Here is a 19,008-nt window from a genome sequence, read left to right as displayed (position 1 = left end):
ACTCCTCCTGAAACGCCTCGTTTAGCTTTGGTCGTTCAGCGGCACTATGAAGGCTTAGGTCGTTTAGAAATACGTCCAAAATCCATTTTCATTATCAACACTTGGACGTATTTTGACAATGTTCGTCCAAGTGCCGACTTAGGCCAATTTTTAGATGTTTTTCTCTTTCGATTATGAGCCCCATAATACCTTATTACCGTATTTTCGCGGATATAACGCGCGCGTTATACGCGTTTTTACCTACCGCGCATACCCCTCGCGCGTTATACGCGTGAGCGCGGTATACAAAAGTTTTTCCACATAGTTCCCGCCCGACGCCCGATTCACCCCCCCCCAGCAGGACCGCTCGCACCCCCACCCCGAACGACCGCTCGCACGCGCTCCCACCCGCACCCGCGATCGGAGCAAGAGGGAGCCCAAGCCCTCTTGCCCGGCCGACTCCCCGACAATATCGGGCCAGGAGGGAGCCCAAACCCTCCTGGCCACGGCGACCCCCTACCCCCACCCCGCACTACATTACGGGCAGGAGGGATCCCAGGCCCTCCTGCCCTCGACGCAAACCCCCCTCCCTCCCTCCAACGACCGCCCCCCCCAAGAACCTCCGACCGCCCCCCCAGCCGACCTGCGACCCCCCTGGCCGACCCCCACGACACCCCCACCCCCCTTCCCCGTACCTTTGCTAGTTGGCCGGACAGACGGGAGCCAAACCCGCCTGTCCGGCAGGCAGCCAACGACGGAATGAGGCCGGATTGGCCCATCCGTCCCAAAGCTCCGCCTACTGGTGGGGCCTAAGGCGCGTGGGCCAATCAGAATAGGCCCTGGAGCCTTAGGTCCCACCTGGGGGCGTGGCCTGAGGCACATGGGCCCAACCCGAGGGGGGTTTGCGTCGAGGGCAGGAGGGCCTGGGATCCCTCCTGCCCGTAATGTAGTGCGGGGTGGGGGTAGGGGGTCGCCGTGGCCAGGAGGGTTTGGGCTCCCTCTTGGCCCGATATTGTCGGGGAGTCGGCCGGGCAAGAGGGCTTGGGCTCCCTCTTGCTCCGATCGCGGGTGCGGGTGGGAGCGCGTGCGAGTGGTCGTTCGGGGTGGGGGTGCGAGCGGTCCTGCTGGGGGGGGTGAATCGGGCGTCGGGCGTGGTGGGGGTAGGGGGTCGCCGTGGCCAGGAGGGTTTGGGCTCCCTTCTGGCCCGATATTGTCGGGGAGTCGGCGGTCCTTCGGGGTGGGGGTGCGAGTGGTCCTGCCGGGGGGGGGGGGGCAGGGCAGGGCGGGTAAACGGAGAGTCGGGACAGCGCACGGAGAGTCGGGGAGGGCGAAAGGAGAGTCGGGGTGGCCAGAGGAGAGTCGGGGCGGGCGAAAGGAGAGTCGGGGTGGCCAGAGGAGAGTCGGGGCGGGCGAAAGCAGAGTCGGGGTGGCCAGAGGAGAGTCGGGGCGGGCGAAAGGACAGTCGGGCAGCATGCGCGTTATACCAGTGAGCGCGGTATACAAAAGTTTTTATACATAATATTGTGGTTTCTGCGCGCTATACCCGTGTGCGCGTTTTACACGGGTGCGCGTTATATCCGCGAAAATACGGTAATTCTTAATGGTAACCATAAAATTTAAAAAAACACAAAGCATACTATACGCAGAGAAAATGTTAATTATCATTTATATTTGGGGGGGTTTCAAAGATGTTAAGGCAGATGACTTTAAAATATGCAATGTCACCTCAGTAACTATAGAAAAATAGACAAATATAGTGCAAAATATAGACAGCTGATATAAATTCTCAAAACTGATACATTTTGATCACTAAATTGAAAATAAAATAATTTTTCCTACCTTTGCTCTCTGGTAATTTCATGAGACTCTGGTTGCGTTTCCTTCTGACTGCATCCTTTCTTTCATTTCTTTCTTTCTTTCTTTCTGCACTCAGGCCCAATAATTGTCCCTTTCTATTCCCTCCCTCCTTCCTTCCTTCCTTCCTATGTCCTTAGTGCCCCCAGTGCCTTCTTCCTATGTCCTTAGTGCCCCTCCCTTGCCAAAGCCAGCCTGCCTGCCTCCCACTCACTGCCTTCCAGCCTTTGTCCCACCCCCTCTCCCGAAGCCAGCCAGCCTCCCTTCCTCGTTGCCGTGCCGAATATGAGAAAGCTGAACTGTAGTATTCCTGCCTGTCTGTCTGCCTCCCTCCCTCCGAAGCCTACCTAATTCTTCTGCTCTCCTCCCCCCCTCTCCTGGCCCACCGCCGCCGCAGCCACCCGCTGCTACTTCCTGCCCTTGCCTCAACAACCGCAGGAAAGGTATGTCCAGGCTCCGGCCCAGAAGCCTTCTCCCCGACATCAATTCTGACTTCATCCTGCAGCTGTCCCACCTTTGCTGGAACAGGAAGTTATTGCAGGAAAGCTTCCGGGCAGGCTGATGGCGGCAGGCACATCTCGTTGGTACTGCCAGCCAACCTGAAAATTTATTTTCAGTGTAGGAGGTAGGTAGGGTACAGACAAGCGACTCTCAATTCTGGGGTGGCCTAGGCTGGATCCTGCTGGGAGGGGGAGAGAGAGAGAGAGAGGGAAGCACCTGGAGGGAGGAAGGGAGAGAGAGAAAAAGTCATGGAGGGCTGGAGGGAGGGAGAAGCACCCGCAGGGGATAGGAGGTAGAGAAAGCAGTAAAAGGGTCCAGAGGATGGGAAGGGGACTAAGAGGTGAATGCTGGGGGGGGGGGGGCAGGGGGAGGTTGTGGGGGGAGGGTAGGAGGAGAAGTGGGGGTGTGCAATGAGAGCAGTGCCAGGGTGGGGAGGGCATGGTCACATGTCCTCTTTTTTGACTTAATAAATATGGCAACCTTAGATAAAGGGCACCAAAATCCCAGTTCAGCATCTCTCCTTTTCTATTCCCTCCCCTCTCTGGACAGGGAGGGAGATATACTGGATCGAGATTCAGGATTTTTGTGCCCTTTATCCCCAGCATTAGAGGGAGGAAACTTGAAATATAGGGAGATCATGGGGAATTGAGGGGGGGGCATCAATACATAAGTTGGCTCTAGGTGCCTGACCCTTATGCTGGCCCTGGGAGATTTGGGAGCAGTTGAAAGGAATGAGAAAGTGAGCATAAAACAAGTGCGAGGACAGTCTGTGAAACAAGAAGCCCTCTCAGCACAGACAGCATTTTTCACATGTACTACCTTCTAGAACACGATGTTCTGCAGGCTACAAATCCCATCTTGAAAGCAAAACAGCTTTATTGAAAACGCGTTGGAGTATTCAATAATAAGCTTTGCTTTGGAAGAATGGGCTGGGAAAGAGAGCGGCTTGGCCAATCCAGAGGTCAAGACAGCGGAACAATCAGGAAGCAGATTACGTCTCAACAACAGGTGCTGTGCAGGTGGCTGAAGAGTGCTGGCGTGCGGTGATGCCTGGTTGTTGCAGTGTGTGGCTGGAGCGTAGAGTATCTGGACTCTTGCATCTGAGCTGCTCGCCTGGGAGGGGACAGGAGGGGCGGGGAAGGGCTACAAAGTGTCCCTTATTCTTCCACAATCGCCTGTCCCGTTGTCCCCATACACAGCTTTGGGACGCCGTCGACAAAAACGGGACATTTCGGCGTCCCGAAGCTGTGCGTGGGGACAACAGGACAGGGGATCAGAAAAAGGGACGGTCCTGTTCAAAACGAGATGTATGGTCACCTTAGTTAAACTGTTTTCATTTGAAGTCTTTCCTAGGTTCTGCTTGGCTATTCGGCAGACTGAGTTGCTGGGCAGATTCTAACCTGATATACAAGTTTGTGCTCAGTCTCCACCTGCTAGTAGCAGTGAGGCATATAACCATTCGTAAGGACTATACCAGTCTACAAGCTAACAGAAAGAAAATTAGAATGTATGAACCTAATTTCTCCTTTTTGCTTATGATATGTATTGTTTTATTGTATGTTTTTTAATTGCTGTAACTTGATATACTACTTTAATCATTATTGTGGAAAGGCAATATTTAAATAAAAGTGGTGTTGATGGTGATAACAGTTGGACAGGTGAATGCATGGTTGGATTAGCAACTGACAAACATGAACTTCTTTATATTTGTGGTATGCTGTGGGAATAAATCAAGGGATAATTAGAAATGCAAGATCTTGTACAATCACACTCTATTCCTGGACTAGTGGGTTATTATCCCATACTCACCAGAACTTGTAGGAAGCCTCATTACACAGAGTCTTGAGGCCCTTGGGACTGGCCCCCAGGAATAATTTCTTTCCTACAAGCCAGACTGTATGAGCTTGTCTTCTCTGCTCATGTTTATTTTCTTTAAATTCAGTCTTTTTGTTTGCAAATTCTGTTGGGGAAAGTGTTTCCAAGTGAAAGGTCACTTTGGGCAGCCAAAAAACCTAGAGACTTGAAGAAGGCACAGATATTTTATTAGCATACGTATGCGACTCCCGAGCTCCAAACTGGCTTCAGAAGTGCCGAAAACAGGACGTTACAGAGATATTTATTCATTTTTCTGGCTATACAACTGAATTCTAGAAAAAGCTTTTCACGTGTTACTTTTCTTAACAATCATTGGTCCTCATCTCACACTAGCAGGTCACTAGCAGGACACTTATCTAACTCTTACAGTTAAATGTACAGAAGGGCAGGGTACATCATGGCTCAAACTCTAATCTATTTAGCTTACAATGTGGTAAGGTAGGGACATACATTTTAGGCAGATGAGGTCAATAGATTGTACACTGTTTTCAGCTATGTAGGCCAGAGCAATATTTTAAACAACAGTTAACCATTTCATGACCCTACATTCCCCCCTTTCAGGCTGGCGTACCTAAGGAACCAAGCCTGACAAAATAAAGTTAGGGGTCAGGAAAGTTGGGGTCCCCAGTGGGTAAGGGACGATACTGGGAGAGGGCAAGGGCCAATGCAGCAATGGAACGGTTGACAGCAGAGTCCATAGTTCAGTGGAGCAGCTTTATGGCTATGGGGACTACACAGGGCAGGCAGCAAAGGAGCAGAGAAGACAGGGCGGCAACCAGCAAGATGGTCTTCATTGCTGAACCAGAGGGTAACCAGGAGCCGAAGGTACCAGAGATCCAGTCTGCAGTAAGGTCTGGACAGGTCTGGACGGGAACATGAGCCAGTTTGGTGATACGATCCACGAAGTCCTCAATCACTTTACTCAAGTTCAAGGCAGCAGTTGGAGAGGTTGAATTTATCACAGGCACCACCTTCTGTCTAGAGCTAGGCAGTTCTGAGAAATAGCAGTGCGCATTTTAGCATTCGCTCTGCCAATGGTACTCAAAGCTCGGGTGATCTCATTAGTTATCAGTTCGAGTACAGCTTGTAGACAAATAATGCAGTTCAGCATATAGATTGGGGTCCGATAGCCCCAGGTGTCATCTTCGGTCCATGTGGCAGGTCCGTAAACAGCAATGATCCATTCTGCAGGACAGTCATCACCCCATTCACTTATTTTAAGGGAATTGGTGGAAGTAGACCGCTTTTGGCGACCCCTGGTGTTGAATACAGGGGTTCCCAGGTGTTCACCATTGGCCAGCGGTAACAGGAAGAAGCTGGAGCAGATCATGCAAAGTACACATGTACCAGTCTAGTTAGCAGGCAACCAAGAGTAGGCAAACAGATCACAGAGCCAATATCAACTATCAGGAGCTGACCATCATTCATAGGAAGTTCCATTAAGCAGTGTCTGAAGGGTGCTGAAGACAGTGGGAAGCAACAATGGAGGTTCACAAGGCCCATCGTGAAGGTCGTGGACCTGACGTAAAAGTGAGGGTCTGTGAAGTCAGGTTTAACATGTCCAGCTGCTTTGCCTCCCATAGCCACTGTTCTCCCATACCAGTCCCTCTTCATACAAAACAATTGCTAACATTAAAAGTCTGACCTATAGTTTCAACAAACTGTATAAACAGATTTCTAGTGATTACAAGATATCAGCATCTACTTTCATAAAACTGGGGAAACACCACAGAGTGATGGACAAGAGCACATGAGCTGGATACAATACAGACATATACATCAGTACCTGGGTCTCACCTTTTACCATCAATATACAATGCCATGCGGTCTCTGGCCTTCTGGACTTGGATATTGGCATTCCAGTTATGTGGGTCAGTGAAAACCATGGGATTACAATAGCCTGTAGTACACAAGGGGCCAGAGCTAGGACCTAAAGTAAAGGAGGCAGAGGGGGTATTGGCTGAGTATTTATGAGGGTTCTTGTAGGTGGCCCACGAGACACATTCCTATAAAGGACAGGCTCCATCATTAGTGAAGGTTTCCTCATAGAGGCAGTTCTTAAAGGCATCAGGTTATACAGACATATATACTTAGCACATTTGGTATAATAACGCTGTCAATCTAGGGAGCCACACAAAACTGTATTAGGGGCAAAACCATGACCCTGGGCAACATCAAATAGCACACATGTATCAAAATACAAACACCGGGCGAGTGGGGTCTACAATAAGAGTCTGGTTGATAAGTGGACCCTCAACATTATCAATGCAGATTTCCGCCCACTTTTAAACCTCATCACCAGTAGGTTGGAAATAGAAAATGCCCTCTGACATTTGATACTTTCTGTACTTAATTCCATCATGCAAACAAACATCAGGCAAAGGGGCTAGGGGCACTTATTAAGTACAATACAGAAGAAAGAAGCATAAGGCAGTGAGGGCAACATAAATATCAGATATATATAAGACAAAAGGAGCCTACAATGTTAACATAAGAAGCTCATTTTTCTTTCAGGCACAACTTAGAAAACTTCAAACAGTTATACTCAAGACACTTGCTAAAGGCAGTGGTGAACCACAGGCAGTCAATTAAACTCAAACACTTATAAAGAACACCTGCTAAGTACAATGGTAAATATTCAGAACTTTTGAGGTCTTAGAAAGCTTCAGCTGAAGATCCGTGTTGTAGTGGAACCAAGTTTCGTGTTCGTGTTAGGAGAAGAAATTAGGACAGTAAAAGGACCTATCCACCTAGGTTTCAGGGGGTCTGACTTCCAAGTTTTAGCCATACTGTATTTCCAGGGACATACCCATGGACTTGTGTAGCTATCGGTAGTGGGTTTAGATGGGGTGCATCTAATCTGAAATAGGACAGAAGGCAGCAGGACAGGCCAGGACAAATTGGTTTCTTCAATTCATTTCGTGAGAAGGATCTTAAGAGTTCTGTTCATTCTTTTGACCTGACCAGAGCTCTCAGGATGGTAAGCAGCATATAATTTCCATTCAATTTGGAGGGCCTGAGCAGTTTGTTGGACAACATTGGCAATGAAAGCAGGGTCGTTGTCACTGCCTATAGAATCAGGGAGACCAAAGCGCGGAATTATGTCATTTAGGAAGTGTTTGGTTACTTCCCTGGCGCGTTCAGTGCGAGTAGGGAAGGCTTCAACCCATCTAGTCAGGGTGTCTGTGAAGATTAGGAGGTGACTGAAGGAACGAGAGGTGGGCATGTGGGTGAAGTCTACAGACAGAACCTGCATCGGATATGTTCCAATGGGTTGGTGTCCAAGAGGTGGCAGTCATCTGATTGGGGAATTTAGTCTAGAACCCACAACACACTGTCGAACCATATTCCGGACTAGCTGGTCAAGGTGATTGATAAAGAAATGTCTCTTGAGGGTCATTTTCATAGCGGGTTCTCCAGAGTGTGCCAAATCATGGCATCTTTTGACAATCATGAGGGCGAGGTGTTGAGGAATGAATAAGAGAGTACCCGCTGTGCTTGCATTTGAAGTATCAGTGTGTGGGTCCAGACTGGCCCTTGAATTGGCACATTTTGTATCCATCCCCTTTCAGGACAGACTGGTCCGAAAGAGTGCTGCCCAAGTCTGTTCCTGAGAAGTGTACTGGGGTGTAAGGAAATCCAGAAAAAGAATGATGGTGTACAGAGGAGCCGAAGGAGGGGGCAAAGACTGGCAGCTCGGGCTGTGTGGTCGGCAAGGGCATTGCCACAAGAGACAAGGTCCGTCACGCGTCTGTAAGCATGGCAGTGCATAACAGAAACACGTGAGAGTAGTTGTATGGCCTCAAGAAGGTCAAGAATGAGGGGAGCATGATGGATCAGGCAGCCGGAGGCTGTAATGAAACCTCGATGTTTCCAGATGGCCCTATGGGAATGCAAGGTAAAGAAAGCATATTTGGAGTCAGTGTAGATATTGCAAGACTGAGAGGCAGAGTGGCGCAGGGCAGAAGTGAGGGCATACATCTCAGCTGCTTGGGCAGAAGGGCCAGAAGGCAGGGGCCTGAGTCAGAAGTTTTGGAGGCATCATACAGAGCGGGCAATAGTAGAGAAATCAGGGATCCAGATATGACAGTATCTGACAATACCAAGGACGGTGCAGAGCCTTGCAGTTATCAGGGACAGGGAGACTACAGACAGCCTGGACACGGGTGTAGGAAGGGACCTAGTACCCTGGGAGATTTGAAAGCCAAGGTAGGTGACACAAGGAAGGCATACTTGGAATCAGTGGAAATATGGCCACAGGAAAATTTAAAAGGCAGACCCACTATCTGTATCAGGTTCCTACCCCAAAGAGCTGACTTATAAAATTAAGCTAAAATTCAGCTTCAGTCCCTTCACTATCATCTGAATGGCAAAAAATATTTACTTCCATACTCATTCCTAAAAATTACATTCTTATACCTAAAAGTTACATTCTTATACTAAGCTTACATGATTTATAAACAGAAATACAAAACAAAGATTGGAATATACAGTAAAACTTTGGATTGCAAATAACTTGGTTTGCAAGTGTTCTATAAGATAAGCAATGATTACATTTTAACTTGCTATACCAGCAACGTACATACAGAATACAAGCATCACATTATCACAACTGAGCCAATGGTTCCTCTCTATATGACGCTGCAGAAGTACAGTGACTGTTCCAAACGAGCAAGGGCTTGCAATACAAGTATGTATATTTTTGTACACGAGTGCCCTGGACTACAAGCATGCTTTTGGAACAAATTATGCTCCCAAATCAAGGTTTTACTGTTCTCACAAGTTTAAACATTGTTCTTTTTTTTTTTTTTACAATCAACATGGGTCTCAGTAGAGACTTACTCCCCCTTCCTACAGAATTTCACAAAGGAGAGAGTTGCTTAAAGATCAAAGAGATTAAATTACAGATGTAGTCTTTTCAGAATTAGTTCCTTAGGTTTAAAAGAGAGGCAGTCCTTAAATTTGGACAAATCACTTCTTTTTAGCATGGAATATAAGTACCAGAAATCATAATTTTTGTTTACATTCATTTTGGAATATACATAAACATTTTATAACATAGCCAAAAACTTTAAATCTAAAACTACTTATCTGTTTCAGGAGAAACCGCATTTGAAGTGCTAAACACTTCATGGCCCTTATCACAAAAGGAGGAGGAGTGGTACTCCCCTCTCCTACTTTGAACAACGGACAGTTTAAAACTTCACTGATACATTTGGACAGACAGAACTCATAAAAAACCCGGAATACTGCAGGACTTGGGAATCAGATGAAGGGAAGAAATTGGCAAGGTCTGAAGCAAGGGCGGTGCTGAATAGAGTGGGGCTATTTTAAAGCCCTGGGGTAGACGGGTCCAGGTTACTTGGGAGGTTTGTCCAGTGGAAGGGTTTTCCCATTGGAATGCAAAAATTGGCTGACTGGAAGGGGCTAACCGACAGCAAAAGAATGCACAAAAACCTGAAGGGTTATGTCCTCTTCCAGGGAGCCAGAGGGGGCCAGCCCACACCAAACGCCATTCTAACTGGTACAGACGAATAAGGGTTGATTTGTTAAGTGTAATCAGAGCCAAATCCCATTTTAAAATTAGCTAACATATCAAGGGGTCCCTACAGGTAGACTGACATCCCCCCATTGTGCAATGGAGAACAAAAACACTTCCCTGTATTCCTGGCCCTGCCCGTCTCCGGACTAGGGAAACGCAGTACTAACAGGTCCACACTCGCTTCATCCTCAAGGACATCTCAGACACTCTCAGACACACAAAACACAACAGACTTCAGTTTAGTTACACAATCAGAAAATAACAGTTCCTAGAATCCCTCCCCATGACTTCAGCGACAGATCAAGTGGCTTACTAGGCAGGAGACAAGAGACAGGATAGGGATGATCAATCCCCACTTACCAGATGGTGGCCACTCCAGGACAGAATTAAACTGATACAGATTCTTGTACTTTAAACTGAGACTAGATAAGTCAGTTGAAGCGGTCCAACATCCTGAGGTCTGCAAACCCCCCAAAAGGAAGGCAGCCGGCTAAGCAGACACATCAGCCGTAGGATCAGAAACAAGTGACCGATCGAGTAACCAGTGGTCAAGAGACCTTCAAGTCCCTGTGCGTAAGCCATATGAAAGGTCACTTTAGGCATCCAAAAAACCTAGAGACTTGAAGAAGGCACAGATATTTTATTAGCATACGTATGTGACTCCCGAGCTCCAAGCTGGCTTCAGAAGTGCCGAAAACAGGACGTTACAGAGATATTTATTCATTTTTCTGGCTATACAACTGAATTCTAGAAAAAGCTTTTCACGTGTTACTTTTCTTAACAATCATTGGTCCTCAGCTCACACTAGCATGTCACTAGCAGGACACTTATCTAACTCTTACAGTTAAATGTACAGAAGGGCAGGGTACATCATGGCTCAAACTCTTATCTATTTAGATTACAATGTGGTAAGGTAGGGACATACGTTTTAGGCAGATGAAGTCAATAAATTGTACACTGTTTTCAGCTATGTAGGCCAGAGCAATATTTTAAACAACAGTTAACCATTTCATGACCCTACACAAGGAGATGGCTGCCTGGCAGTGCACCCTCTGGACAGCCTGCACTTTTGGATCGGGACTCAGGGACCGTTCCCTTGGGAGGTAGCTCACCCCAGGTTCGTCCACTAGTGCATGAGCAGCAGAACGATGTCCTGTTTTGGGGGGGGGGGCTAAGAGCTCCATCCTGGCCCCAGCAAAATCCTGTTGCATCTCTCCTGATTCATAGAAAAAATGACGGCAAATAAAAGCCATATGGCCCATCTAGTCTGCCCATCAACCTCCTCCCAGCGCTGTAGTTTTAAATCTTCGGGCAGCCGCTGTGCAGCGTCAAGGAGCAGGCCTGCCCCTGGAAGTAGAATGAAGGGTTCTGGGGCAGGCCTGCTCATCGACACTGCACAGTGGCTGCACGATGATTTAAGGTAGAACCCAGGGACATGGGAGTGCAGATGGGCACCACATTTTTGGGGAGGCCATGGCCCCTGTGGCCTCCCCTATTCCAATGCCTGTGCACTAGTGGGTTTTAGCACAGGCTGCATGGCTTCGTGATGTGTGTCTGGGATCGGGGCTAATGGCATATTCTGCAGACAGAGGTCCCTGGCCGCAGGACTTGGGCTAATAGGGCAGACAGAAGAGCAGCAGTTTAGACTGCAAGGCTTGTTGAGGCAGAGAATCTCCCTATAAGCTGATTCAGCTTCTTTCTGCAGCCTTCCAGCATACAACATAGTACAGTGAGTACAGAGCTGACAGTCTGTCAAAGTATTGATTTTGGGGGGTCCTTAAAAGTGGTTTTGGGGCAATTTGGGAGTTATCCCTAGCCCCCACCCCTAAATTCGTAAGATTGCCATTTTTCAGGGGGTTCTTTTGCTTTTCCTGAGCTATTTTCTTTTGAAAATAGCTCGGCGACCATCTTGGATTTTTCTTAATTGGAATTTAAAGTTATTTTTGCCTCTACAAGCTTCATTTTTGCGAGAAAACCACTCAGATGGATTTTCCAAGGCGGAATACTTCAGATTTATGCCTTTTTTGCAGTGGATGGCTGACTGGTGAGCGGCTATGTTCCACGTGCTCTGTGGCATGGGAGGAGGCAAAATTTCATTGGTACAAGTACCCTCGACCTCTGCCGCTGTTCGTGCCCGCAGGCATGGGAAAATGTCAAAAGCGGGCCTCGAGGAGTGTGCAATTGCCACCCCAGCAAAATGCAAATGCAATTTGGCAGCCAAATTTCACAAGTCCTCCAAGAGTTTCAAGAAGGGTCCGCAGAAAGCCCTGGATGATGGGTTTTTTCTCCGTAAGTGTCCTCACCAGCTGTAGGGATCCCTCCTTCTCAGGGCACAGGGATTCTTCCCTGCTCCCCCCACTGTGGTCCCGGTTAATGCAACTGGCTCAATGGTTTACCAGGATGCCCTGACCATGACTTTAATTACACAGGCAGGCACCACTATAACAGGGAATGTTGTGGCCCTTGCAGATCTCCAGAACCAAGATCCGGGTGGACCCTCGGGTCTGAGCGAGAATCCTACAGTGTGGAGATTTTTTAAGCCTGCGCATTTGGTGGATTTGATCTCTGAGTCCCTCCAGGAGTTGAAGCTGGAGGCTGGGTAGCCTATTGCTGCGGATTGTTCCCTCATGAGTGATCAGAGGCCACAGTCCACTACCTTTCCTAATCATTCTGACATTATTAAGATAATCACAGACTTTTGGATGGCACCTGAGGGCCCCTTGAAATGTACCAGGGCCATGTCTCAGATCTATCTGATGGTGGATGCTTTAAACCAGCGCTTTGCATCCCCAAAGGTGGATTCCTCGGTGGTACAGGTTACTAAACGCAGTTCTCTCCCCAATGATGGGGGGGGGGTCCTAAAGGAAGTTTAGGACATAGAGTGGATTTTGTCCTCAAGCGCCTTTTTGACTCTGCGGCTGCTGGAATTAAGGCAGTGACAGATCCTGATTCACAAGATCCTGGTCACAAGATCCTGGATCACGATAGTGTCAGGATTATGGCATAGCTTAGAATAGCAAGCCCTGGCCTCAAAGGAAAACTTTGAGGCCAGGGCTTGCTATTCTAAGCTATGCCATAATCCTGACACTATCGTGATCCAGGATCTCAATTTCCTGTTTTTGGAGATGGAATACATGGTGGATGCCCTGTATGACATGTTGAAGGTCTTTTTCAAGCTCTCCTCCACTTTGAGGGTCGTCTCCAGCATCGGGCCGTCTGTGTCGTCTCAGACAATGCCACGACAGTGGCTTACATAAATCACCAGGGAGGCATCAGGAGCATCTCCCTGAATGTGGATGCCCAGTTTCTCTTCCGGCAGAGAGACACCTCATGGTACTTTCAGCTGCAGCCAAAGTAGACAATGTCCAGGTGAATTACCTCAGTCATCAGACTCTGGAACCTAGGGAGTGGTCCCTGCCCCAAACAGCATTTGACAGCATATTGGAATGCTGGGGTTGCCCTGGTGGCCAACAAGAAAGCGATTCGGTTCTTCAGTCAATGTCGTGAGGCTGGCAGTGAAGGCTTGGATGCTGTGGTTCAGCCTTGGCCGCGGGAAGGTCTTCTGTATGTCTTCCCTCCATTACCCATGATCAGGCGTCTATTGAGAAGGATAACGACCCACAGGGGGCAAGTGATCCTCGTCGTAGAAGCACCCGTGATTCTAGCTGAGGCACCCATGATATGCTGACCTGGTTCAGCTACAGTGGGATCAGGGGCTTTGGCTCCTTGTCATCCTCATCTCCTCATGCAGGGCTCAATTGTGCTGCAGGATCCATACTGCTTTGGTCTTACTGCCTAGCTTTTGAGTATGCAGCCTTAGTTAGCAGGGGCTATTCATCAGCTGTTGTTGCCACTCTTCTCCTTGGTAAGAAGTCCACAGTGGCTACCTATTCTAACGCTTGGAAATGTTGTAAAGCATGGTGCATCCAGAAGCATGAAGATCCATCTATTCTGTCAGTTCCCCAGATTCTGCAGTTCCTTCAGGACAGCCTGACAAAGGGCCTGGCTGTGGCTTCTCTCTTGTCTGGGCCTTAAACCCCGAAGGGCCTCCCTGGCCACTTATCCAGATGTCTGTTTTCTGCGGGGCACTCTGAGGCTTTGCCCCCGCTGCGGCTCCCATGTCTACTCGGAATCTCAACCTGGTTCTCCGGTCTGACTCGTCTGCCGTATGAGCCTCTGGAGCAAACATCCTTAATGGATCTTACAATCAAGAATGGTTTTCTGGTGGCCATTACCTCCATCCACAGGGTTTCTGAGCTTCAAGCTTTTTCCTGCCAGGATCCCTTTATGCGTATTATGGATTCCGGCATAGTGCTGTGCACTGTTCTTTCTTTTCTTCAGAAAATGGTCTTGGCTTTCCACATTAACTAGGAAGTTAACTGCTTTTGCTTCCTCTGATTCAAGACTGAATATTGTGGTCCCTGGGCATGCAGAAGATCCTGTTGTGGTACCTGGAGGTTACGAATGAGTTTCATCTGTCCAATCTTCTCTTTGTACTGGCAAGTCCTGCCCACAAGATCAGGCCAAGTTTCCAAGTTTATTAAAATATTGATAAAACACTAATCAAAATTTCTAAACATTTTACAATAAAAAAGGGGGAAACATTTATCAGACTAAGTACAGACTGGATGAAACTTGACAAACATGAAAAACAAAAGGAAAGTAGGGGAAGCTAAAGTTTAAAAGAAAAGAAGACATAGAGGGTAAACAACAGAAGGGAGGTAAGGGAGATCAGATTATTAAACAACCCAGGTGAACACAGAGCCCGTTCAGCATTCTTATGCATCTTTGTAAAGGAAGCATTTTAGATTTCCCTTAAATTTATCTAAATTTTGTTCAGCTCTAATATGAGGTGGTAAAGAGTTCCAAACCGTGGGAGCCGTAGTTGCGAATGAAGAGGCCCAATGCGTACTAATGATTTTTAAGGATGGTATGTGAAGGAGATGTAGAGAGTAGGATCTTAGGGCTCTAGGGGGATTGGGTGGCATGAGGAGCTTATGAATGAAGGCAGGTTCTTTAGTATTTTGGGTTTTGAAGGAAAGAATAGCTATTTTATATATGATTCAGTGTGGTATTGGAAACCAGTGCGCACTTTTTCTTCATGTTTGTGATAATTTTAATGGCAGTATTTTGTAACAGTTGTAGGCGTTGAATGTCTTTTTGACAGACACCTTTATACAATTAGTTACAGTAGCTGAGTTTGGATATGATAAGGGAGTGAATTAGAATGTTAAGAGATTGAGCTTCCAAGGCCACTATTTCCAGATGGATCCATATGGTCATTTCCTCTGCTCACATGGCGGCCAGTAAGATGCCCTGCTCGCCCCCCTCCCCCCCCCCCAGTGCGGGCTCATTCTACCAGAGGCATCTCGTCCTCTTGGGCAGAGTAGTCGGTTATCTCTTTGGAGGAGATTTGCATGGCCACTACCTGGTCCTCCTTGAATACTTTTTTAGCAAGTTTTACAGGATCGATGTGGTAGCCAAGCAGGATACTGCTTTTGGTTCCTCTGTCTTGACAGCAGGCTCATCAGTGCCACCCTGACTCTCTGGGACTGCTCTGTTACATCCCACTAGTCCAGGAATAAAGTGGCATTGTACAAGAGTAAAAGATTAGGTGCTTACCTTTGCTAATCTTCTTTCTTCTAAATCCACACTCTATTCCTGGAATGTGTCCTGTAATTTGCTGATTCGCTGATTGTCTGCCTTTACAAGTATTGGTAAGCTGGATTTCTGTTTTCTGACCAGCCTTTATAAGAGTGCCATCAGAATGGGTTTAGCATTTAATTTTGAGGGCTGTTCCTAGTTCAGGAGCACCCTTCTGACAGTGCAAGTTGTGTCTCCATATAGCACTGTTTTTTGTCATTCAGATTCCTAATGTTTAACAACCTGTTTCAATTGTTGCTGTTTGTTCTAAATTTCTTGTCATGAGCAGATTAGAATTTTTTGTCGGAAAGTGTCCCTGTACCCCTCTCTTTTGCCTTTGTCCTCTACAGATGTTCCTGCTGCTTTGTCACAAACTGGATTCCTGGTGGGCAGTCCCGATGTAAGAGGGGAGGGGCTCAAGACTTTGTAATGAGGCTTCCTATAAGTTCTGACGAGTATTGGAAAATAACCCACTAGTCCAGGTATAGTGTGGATTTACAAGAAAAAAGATTAGCAAAGGTAAGAGCCTGCAGACCTAAGTACACACTAACATTCCAAAAGCATGCAACTAACTCCTGAAAATGCCCAGATAATACAAAAATAAAGAGACAAAAGATGCAGTCTAGGAAAAAAAAGATATAAGATGATAGTCTGATGCACACTTATATCACTGATGGGTTTCATGAATTATTGTAGAACCAGAAGCTCCAGTAAAGTTTGAAGACCTGGAAGAGTCAGCCAGCCAGCTTAGCCTGGCCCTGAGGCTATCTGAACCAGTGAATAACAAGACAGAGAGTAAGTCTATGAGTTTGCTAGTGCTCAATCAGTGGAGGGACCCAGGGTCGATATTCAGACCAAAACGAGAAATTCCATGCCGACAACATATCCAGTAACCAACACTGAATTTCCAAGTTTTTTATGGCCAGCTGAGACATAGCCAGCTAAGCCGATACTCATCAGCTAGCCGGCTAAGTCCTAGCACACAAAAATAGATCTGATTTTTAGGCTGGTATGTCTGGCCTCTGAACTTAGCTGGCAAATTAGTGAATATTGACAGTGACTGGTTTTGTCATGTGACATAGCCAGTCACCAACCAATCCACCAAATTGGATATTCAGCGGGAGATGGTCAGCTGCTAAATATCAGAGGACAGCTGCCTGTTTGCTATTTGTCCACCCAAGAACGGCTCCTGGGTGGATAAATAGCATTGAATATTGGGCGGACTGTGTTCCAGGAACTGTTATGTTGCCAGAGCTGCATATGCTCAATCAAATAACCACCGTTTAGCTTCTAGGGACATTGTGCTGCTATAGGACCATCTTTTCATAACCTGGTCATTCTGCATTCTTCAGTACTACAGCATGCCATTAGAGAATCTTTCCCTTATAAATAGCCAGACTCTACCTTTCAATGCTGTTAGAAGGTGCAGTCTCTTGTACCATTGCAGTGCTTAATTAGTTCGCAACAGGAACTCAGACTTTCCAACCCTCCAGCAAACAGCCTCCACCGGGAGACAGCCCGAAAGCAATCATATTCCTATAGCATACCTAAATTATGGAATCAACTCCCTCCTGCCATTAGGGCAATTGATAACCTACTGACCTTCCAGAAAGCAGTAAAGATAAGAACATAAGAAGTGCCTCTGTTGGGTCAGACCAGAGGTCCACCGTGCCCAGCAGTCCACTCGCACGGCAGCCCAACAGGTCCAGGACCTGTGTAGTAGTCCTCTATCTATACCCCTCTATCCCCTTTTCCTTCAGAAAATTGTCCAATCCCTTCTTGAATCCTAATACCGTACTCTGTCCTATCACACCCTCTGGAAGCTCATTCCAGATGTCCACCACCTGCTGAGTAAAGAAAAACTTCCTAGCATTGGTTTTGAATCTTTCCCCTTTCAGCTTTTCTGAATGCCCCCTCGTTCTTGTAGTTTTTGAAAGTTTGAAGAATCTGTCCCTCTCCATTTTCTCTATGCCCTTCATGATCTTGTAAGTCTCTATCATATCCCCTCTAATCCTCCTCTTCTCCAGGGAAAAGAGCCCCAGTTTTTCCAGTCTCTCAGTATATGAAAGGTTTTCCATACCTTTTATCAAACGCGTCGCTCTCCTCTGAAACCTCTTGAGTATCGCCATATCCTTCTTAAGGTATGGCGACCAATATTGGACGCAGTACTCCAGATGCGGACGCACCATCGCCCGATACAACGGCAGGATAACTTCTTTCGTTCTGGTTGTAATACCCTTCCTTCTTGATTATACCTAGCATTCTATTCGCTCTCTTAGTGGCCGCTGCGCACTGTGCCGACGGTTTCATTGTCATGTCCACTATTACCCCCAAGTCCCTTTCTTGGGTACTCTCAGTCAATAACATCCCTCCTATCGTATAGCTGTACCTCGGGTTTCTGCTTCCCACATGCAATACTTTACACTTCTCTACATTGAACTTCATCTGCCATCTCGTCGCCCACTCCCCTAGCTTATTCAGGTCCCTTTGTAATTCTTTGCAGTCCTCTTTATTCCGAGCAGCACTAAATAGTTTGGTATCGTCTGCAAATTTGATTATTTCACACTTCGTCCCTGTTTCTATATCATTTATAAATATATTGAATAGTAGCGGTCTGAGCACCGACCCCTGTGGAACACCACTTGTGACCCTCCTCCAGTCCGAGTAGTGGCCTTTTACTCCTATCCTCTGCTTCTTTTCATGGATTGGATCAATTCTGGTGTCAAATTTTGACAGACCTTGCTTCAACATACCTTACCTCAGAACACCTGTGCCTTCTAACCAGTTCTTCTACTGTTCACTGCAGATATGTTAATACCCATTCATGACTCTATGATTTATTTTCTTAGATTCTGCAAAGCATGTGTTCTTAGTCACATTATCTATAGCTTTGTGTCTTGATCCCGTAGCATGTTATTGACTTTGTAATGTATTTATCTCTGTTCCTGAAAACTTTGTATATACATCCTTGTAACCCATTCTGGGTTCCTGGAGAGGACAGGTTATAAAAATGAATAAATAAATAATTTGTCAGTACTGCAGCATGCTGTTGGAGGCAAGATGTTATCCCTCATAGAGTGCCTGTGTTCCAGCTATCAGAATTAGTTCTTCATTCCATGGCCATACATCGTCCATCAACAGTTAAGTGTTATCCCTCATACCATAGCTATATTTCATTCATTAATAATGCAGAATATTCTTAGAAGATGTCCCTCGTACCTGGCTATACTCTCTTCTTCAATACAGTGACAGGCTGTGTTACAAAGTGTTGTCCCTTATGTCACAGGTATGCTCCATCCTTCAGTACTGCAACATTCTATTAGAAAATGCTGTCCCTCATAGTGTGGCCATGCTCCATTCTTCAATACTGTAATATGTTAATAGAAGGTGTCCCTCATAGTGTGGCCATGTGGCATTGCCTCTCATATCCTAACTATGCTCTATCATTCAGAAGTGCATCCTATTAGAAGATTATGTTCTGTTGGACATGTTGACTGTCATTAGAACAATTTATTTCCAACATTATGTTTTCTTCGTACCCTATTCGTACTCTCTCGTAAGTTCTCATTGAAAGATTAAGCTAAATGCTACAGCTTTAAAGAGAACTATTTCCG

The 19,008-nt window shown here is 46.7% G+C and overlaps 1 protein-coding gene across 1 annotated transcript in view; it reads left to right on the top strand.

Annotated features, from left to right (window-relative positions):
- SNED1 (sushi, nidogen and EGF like domains 1) overlaps nucleotides 1-19,008 on the top strand; it is a 1,138,259-nt gene that overhangs the window by 863,829 nt on the left and 255,422 nt on the right. The window contains exon 27 of the mRNA XM_033958723.1: nucleotides 16,091-16,189. Within this exon, the coding sequence (XP_033814614.1) occupies nucleotides 16,091-16,189 (99 nt within the window). The remainder of the gene's footprint in view (nucleotides 1-16,090; nucleotides 16,190-19,008) is intronic.

Source organism: Geotrypetes seraphini, chromosome 9, assembly GCF_902459505.1.
Source record: "Geotrypetes seraphini chromosome 9, aGeoSer1.1, whole genome shotgun sequence".
In the NCBI taxonomy this organism is placed as follows: Eukaryota; Metazoa; Chordata; class Amphibia; order Gymnophiona; family Dermophiidae; genus Geotrypetes; species Geotrypetes seraphini.
The sequence above is the reverse complement of the archived record's forward strand: the minus strand, read 5'-3'. Positions and strand labels throughout refer to the sequence as shown.